This window comes from Helianthus annuus, chromosome 11 (genome assembly GCF_002127325.2).
Source record: "Helianthus annuus cultivar XRQ/B chromosome 11, HanXRQr2.0-SUNRISE, whole genome shotgun sequence".
NCBI classification, from domain to species: domain Eukaryota; kingdom Viridiplantae; phylum Streptophyta; class Magnoliopsida; order Asterales; family Asteraceae; genus Helianthus; species Helianthus annuus.
The window spans coordinates 162,718,388-162,724,692 of record NC_035443.2 but is presented as its reverse complement, the minus strand read 5'-3'; the positions used below and the strand labels follow the sequence as shown (position 1 = coordinate 162,724,692).

At 37.0% G+C, this 6,305-nt stretch overlaps 1 protein-coding gene across 3 annotated transcripts; it reads left to right on the top strand.

Moving 5' to 3' along the window:
* The first annotated feature begins 1,001 nt into the window (after positions 1-1,001).
* LOC110890886 lies at positions 1,002-5,966 on the top strand. 3 transcript variants are annotated; one of them, XR_004872750.1, is made up of 2 exons: positions 1,002-1,652; positions 3,032-3,229. XR_004872750.1 is itself a non-coding variant. In XM_022138530.2 (2 exons), exon 1 carries the CDS (start codon positions 1,093-1,095, stop codon positions 1,570-1,572), a length of 480 nt encoding a protein of 159 aa, XP_021994222.1. In that variant the 5' UTR covers positions 1,002-1,092; the 3' UTR covers positions 1,573-1,580; positions 5,786-5,966. The 3 variants fall into 3 exon arrangements, 2 of the variants coding, with proteins under 2 accessions (XP_021994222.1, XP_021994223.1); XM_022138530.2 differs by lacking the exon at positions 3,032-3,229 and adding an exon at positions 5,786-5,966 and having other exon boundaries at positions 1,002-1,580; XM_022138531.2 differs by lacking the exon at positions 3,032-3,229 and adding an exon at positions 1,653-1,841 and having other exon boundaries at positions 1,002-1,580.
* The last annotated feature ends 339 nt before the right edge of the window (positions 5,967-6,305 follow it).

Sequence of the window (6,305 nt, the reverse complement as noted above, 5' to 3'; positions counted from 1 at the left end):
ACCATTAAAAATCCATTAAGACCGGAATTACACGTCACCCAGGGGCGTCTCCGAAACTGTTAAAAGAAATTTGGGCCCTGTGCGAGACAAAAGAAAAAGGGCCCTACACGTCCTAATAAAACAAAAATTCAGTGCCGTTGTTGTGTCACTCAACAATTCGATCAAACCCGAGTACGAGTACTATAACAAACCGAACAAATTCAGGTCGATTCGAATAATTTGTAAAAAAAAAAAATTAGAAGTTAAGGAAAAAAATAAAATCTTTTATAATTAATAATAATATTATACAATAAAAGAATTTGGTAAAAAAGAAAAAGAAAATTTAAGTGAATAGAAAAAGAAAACTTGAGTTAAACATAGCAGAAGAAAGAATACTTCTTTTGTCATTAAGGGTGTGTTCCCGAGTTAAAAATCCCTCCCCATCCCTCCCCTCCCCTCCATGTCTTTCCAAATTGGAAAGACTATTATCAGGCAAAAAAAACCCCATTTTCCCTCCCCTCCCCTCCTCTCCCCCTGTTAAGTGGATCTCTGGAACACAGCATAAATGAAGTGTTGTGGGCATTTAATTTAGGACACTGAGTACGAAAATTATAAAAAACGGTGACTGCAAGCTTCGACCTCGTAACCAACAACTTAAAAACGGGCCCTTTTGCGTTTTTGGCCCTGAGTCGTCGCCCATCCGGCACATGCTCATAGCCGGCCTTGACGTCACCTAAAGCTTGGTTGACATTGTTTACTTTAAATTAGGGCTGACAATTGGGTACCTGTTAAAACACGATTAGACCTATTTGACTGAAAAATACACCCTTTGACTTTTTTATTTTTTAAAATAATTAAAATTACAATGTTAGGATCTATCATTTATTCATCTTTGTACATAAAACATAAAACTGTTTTATAAACATGAGGTAGAAAGTAGTTAAACGAGTCGTAATCATGCTTGAAACTTATGTTGTGAGCGCCGTCAGAAACCTGTTAAGACACGATTTGTCAGCCTTACTTTAAATTAAGAAATTATGAGAGTTATATCGTTCATATTTCTCAAATCTCATCTCGACTCATTAGTTGTTGGGAGTCCGAGTTGACTCAGCAATGGCGTCTTTCACGCAACAACTACTCATTACTCTAATCTCACTCTTCGTCACCGTCACCGTCGCCGTCGCCACCACCGTATCCACCACCTCCGACATCCACGACATCCTCCAAAACTACGGTCTCCCAATCGGTATCCTACCTGACGCCGTCGAATCCTACACACTCTCACCAACCGGTGCCTTCACCGTCACACTATCCCGCCCGTGCTACGTGAAATTCGACGATCAAACCGTGTACTACAATAACTTCATAACCGGCACGTTGACTTACGGATCCGTATCCGGTGTGTCCGGTATTCAGGCCAAGCAGCTGTTCCTGTGGCTCAGTGTTACCGGTATGGATCTGGACACTAGCTCAAATATGATCGAGTTTCATGTTGGAGTTTTGTCCAAGAAGTTGCCGGTTGATATGTTTCTGGATGTTCCGGAGTGTAAGAGTCAAGCTAGTGGATGTGGAGGTTCTGTTCAGGCGATGTGAATCCGAAGGTGATCTAGTTTGTTTTGGTTATGGTTTGATTATTTTGTGTCGATAATTGTGATGTGATATTGTGAATCTAGGCATTCAGGGGCGGATCTACGTGTGGATGAGGGGTTGCACGGGATACCCCTCAACTTTCCTCGCAAAGTATAAAAGAAAATTTAGTCTTCTTTTTAAATATCCGGGATACCCCTAAGCAAATGTTATGATACCTCTCTAAATGTAGGTAAAAATAATATGAAATAAAATTTGTAGTTGGTGGAACGAAATTTTCCGGTGAACGAAAACTTGCAGCGGCTGTGAAGAAGATGAAGTTATAGTTTATCTTGATATTATATGAGCGTCTCGGGAACATGAATGAAAAAGAAGAAAGGTACTCAGAAGTCACATATATCACATATAGTCAAACTTGAATTAATATTCATCCATCTAATAGGCTAAACTAAAACATTTTTTTAGATGCCAAATGATCTGTAGATCAAGTGGTGGAGGGCTTGCATTTCTCTTGAGAGATGCAAGTTCGACTCCCACTTGGTGCAGAGTGAGGCATTGGTGGGCAATGATAAGAGACCCAGCGAAACCTGGGTTGGATCCTTGAGCCAAACGGGTTTTACCGGTAATTTCACTGTCGTGTCTACGGGCGGGTGGGTTACCGGGTTTTCCCCGGAATTAGTGGTGGACTCGGGTTACTCTGGGAGTACTCTGTTTGTCCAGTGGGTGCCCCGAGAGTGCTCGGGATTGAGTTTGTTGGCCGTTCAAAAAAAAAATAACATTTTTTTAGATTTTTTTTAAGGAAAGCATATTAAACATCTATTAATAAACGCCGGCTTTCTAAAAAATTTCCTTACAAAATGGTTTTTCATTTATAAAAAAATAAGTGTTTTAACTTTTAAAAATATATTGTTTTTTATTCTTCGAATGCATATTATTCTTGGGTATTTTCTAAAACATATCTCTAAAAATAAGCGAATGATTTATTTGTTTTAAGTTTTTTTTACTTTCTTCATTTATCATGTATTTGAACAACCCATCCTTTAAATGGGCTATTGCCGAATTTACCAAATCAAGATACACTTTCATCCGAATCAGTGAAAACCCTCACTTAGGCTTGAAGCTCGTAACACTCGCCTGAAGGCAAGATACATGTATCTGTACCTAATTCATACGTAATTTCACATATATCTTATCTAAAAATATCATATTATAATTTCTAATTTTTAATAATAATAGTTTAATATATTTTATTCAGCCCGTGTAACATACGGGTCTGTAACATAGTAATTATATATACACTTACTAGCGGCCCCTAAGGGATTTCGAATCTTATGGATGACCGTACGTAAAACAAAAAATCTAGGGCCCATTTTTCTAGTATCATAGGACTCTCGAATTCTCATGGCCGTAGGTAAATAAAATATTAGGATACCCCTGAATTTTTCTTCTAGGTCCGCCACTGTAGGCATTGCTTTAAAAACCGGTAAATACGGGCTGGTTATACTGGTATTACCGTTTCCATGTAAATCCGGTACAAAACACTCCGGTGAATAAGTGAAATGGCATAAGGTTTGTACTGGCGGTAAAATCCGGTATACCGGTTTGAAACGTAATACCGGTACCGGCCTAAGGTTATTTTAGTTTGGGTGGTTACTTATTTTTATTATATTTGTTACTTATCTTACGTAATTTTTATATATTATAATTATTCGTAACTAAAACTTCTTATTTAATATTGTATGAAACGAAAATAGTTATTCTCTAGTTGATGATGATAGCGATAATAGTGAATTTTATCTTTTATGCGATCATAAGACCGTGGGGTATGGTGGGGCTTGGGTTGGGGCATTTGTTGACACGTGGAATGGGAGCCCCACACCGCCTAGTGACGTGTCCGCGGGGTATGGCGGGGCGTGGGTTGGGTGCACTGCGTGACAGATTATTAAAAAAAAAATTACAAAAGGGTCAGCGAATAGGAGCAAGCCAGCTAGCATGTCACCCCGCCCCACGCCCGGCTTGAAACCCAAGCCCCAAGGGCCACGCCCCAACCCAAGCCCACCCGGGGTGGTGGCTTGGGCGTTTTCCCCCAACCCACGCCCCAACCTAAGCCCCATACCCCATAGCCTAAACTTGAATCTATGGATGTGATCGGTCGTGATACTGATACGGTACAAACCGGTACAGTATTGAAAAATTAATGAAAATGGAAAGGAGGTAAAGTATAAATAGAATATTGTACCGATTTGCTGGTACTGGATATCGGTAATGCAAAAAATACTGAAACGGTAAGGTAGCGTTCGTTTTCTAGAATGTGATGGAATTTGAATTGGATTTTAAAAAATTTCTTTGAAATCTCATAATGTATTTAGTTGGTATAATTATCAATGGAATGACAAATATGTAAAATGACATAATATCCTTGTATCCAGAAAGAAAGAAAGAAAGAAAGAAAGAAAGAAAGAAAGAAAGAAAGAAAGAGATGAATGGATTGAAACGAACAATATAAGAAATGAGATCTACATTCCAATTCTCTTTGAAATACATTCCATTATGTGAAACGAACACTGCCTTAAAGAAAGATATGAGATATTGTAATCGTTGAAAACAAATACCGGTACCAGTAGTGTTTATGGTACCAGTACTTGTTTGGTATGGTATCGTTTATGTTGGGGAATAAAACCTCATTCCTAATGTGACCCAAGGTATTTGGTTTATGTACATGATATGTTATTGCCCTAGGTTAATTACATACATTTCTGCTTCTGCAAACAACTGAATAAGATTACTCAATTCAGTTATGACAAATTCTATGCTTTGAACACAATAAAAAGTTAAAAGTTGTTGAAACCTGAAGAGATTGCCTTAAGTTCTCTAGTTTTGATATGATTAGGATGAGATCGGTGCTGATATTGTACCGAACCAAACCATTACCGTATCAAAAAAGTACCGAAAATGAGCTAAAGTATAAACTGAAACTTTACCGATTTTGCCGGTGCAGTATTCGTAACGCAAAAACAACAAAACTGAAAAGGAGGTAAGCATAAACTGAATAACGTACTGATTTTTCCGGTTTGGTACTGGTATTGCATAAATATCGAAACTGAAAAAGATCAATACTGAAATTGTTGGAAACTTATGTTAAATAGATACATTTGCGCTTCTGTGAATAAGATGAACTGCTTCAGTTATGCCAGATTCTAAGCTTCGAGCACAATTATAGCTGTTGTAACCTGAGTTATTGCCTATAGTTTCCTAATTAGACTTTACTATTAAAAGAGGAAATATCTTCTAGGGTTCGTGAATGAAATGAACAAAGTTTTAATAGAAAATTTTTAAATGAAGTAGACAGAACTAGTTTTGTACGAATCAAAATACTTGATCGCGAGTAATCATAGAGAGATTCAATTCAAGGAATATGCAAATGCCTGAGGATATACGCCCCATTACATGTTAGTTATGATTGCAGTTCCTTTTTGGCTAAATATCGCACACAGGTGGCAGTTTCGGCCCGTTTACTTTTGGATTGGCTGATTTGGTTTGTGTTTAATCTTAACGGATTATATTGGTTTAAATAAACATTTTAACTAAAATAAGAGCGGGTCATATAAGTCAGACGGGTTGAAAGTATCCAAAATCCTGTTTTCAATACCAACCTTTTACCTTCTAAATAGTGGTATTCATATATTAAGATTAGTTGGGCTTTTGTAATCATAACTACCATCTTATTTGTTACATAGTTCAATCCGCATCCGTTTGTGTTCGGTTAGTAACTTAGCATGGTACCGGTATTTGGGATTAAAATCTCATCCTAATCTCATCCTAAAGGTATAGCCCTAGGTTACATAGATACATCATATGGCTTTTGCAATCGTAGTTAGCATATTAAGTAGTTTAACATTTGTATAAAATCGGGTTACCGATCGTCGTACTAAAATCCACCTAGTTCAACCCGAATCCGTTTTGAATTGTTACCCAACCCCCAACCCATTTAACCCGCCCATATGACCACTTCTAGCTGTAGGACTAAAGCATTAATCCCATCTGCAACAAATGAGTAATGTGGTTCTTTCATTAATCCATTTTTGGTTCGTGATTATAATTGTGATGATGAATCTAAACCTTGATTAATTGTATATTTGTGTGAGCACTTGGTAGCAAGTTGATGATGCATTGATGCTTCAAGAAATTGAATCTTAGTGATACTTTTGATTGTTTGCAGGTTCTGGACCAAACTTCATTCTATGACACTCATTTATTATATATAAAGTGAAAAACTGCTGCGACATACATTGTTTTATAATATAAGTTGTGTATATTGTAAGTTGTTTTATAAAATGTACACTTTGGTATGTATATGATAAATACATTTTATATTAAAGCTTCTTTTTATTGGAACAAAACTTGATGTAAATAAAAATAGACTCAATATTTTGGATTCCATCTAAGTTTATTAGAAATTTAAATGAGTAAACTGCCATTTTGGTCCCTGTGGTTTGGGCACTTTTGCCATTTTAGTCCAAATCTCAAACTTTTTACATCTGGGTCCTTGTGGTTTGTGTTTTGTTGCCATATTAGTCCAAAATCCAAAAACCCCCTTTTTTGACTGTTGAAAGCTGCATATTTTGTCCTTTAGTGCAGGGACATTTTGGTCAAATAAAAAAAACCTAAAAAATACATCTAAAGTCTCTGCACACCAAAAACGACTTCTATTTGACACACCCACTCACACACCAACTCTC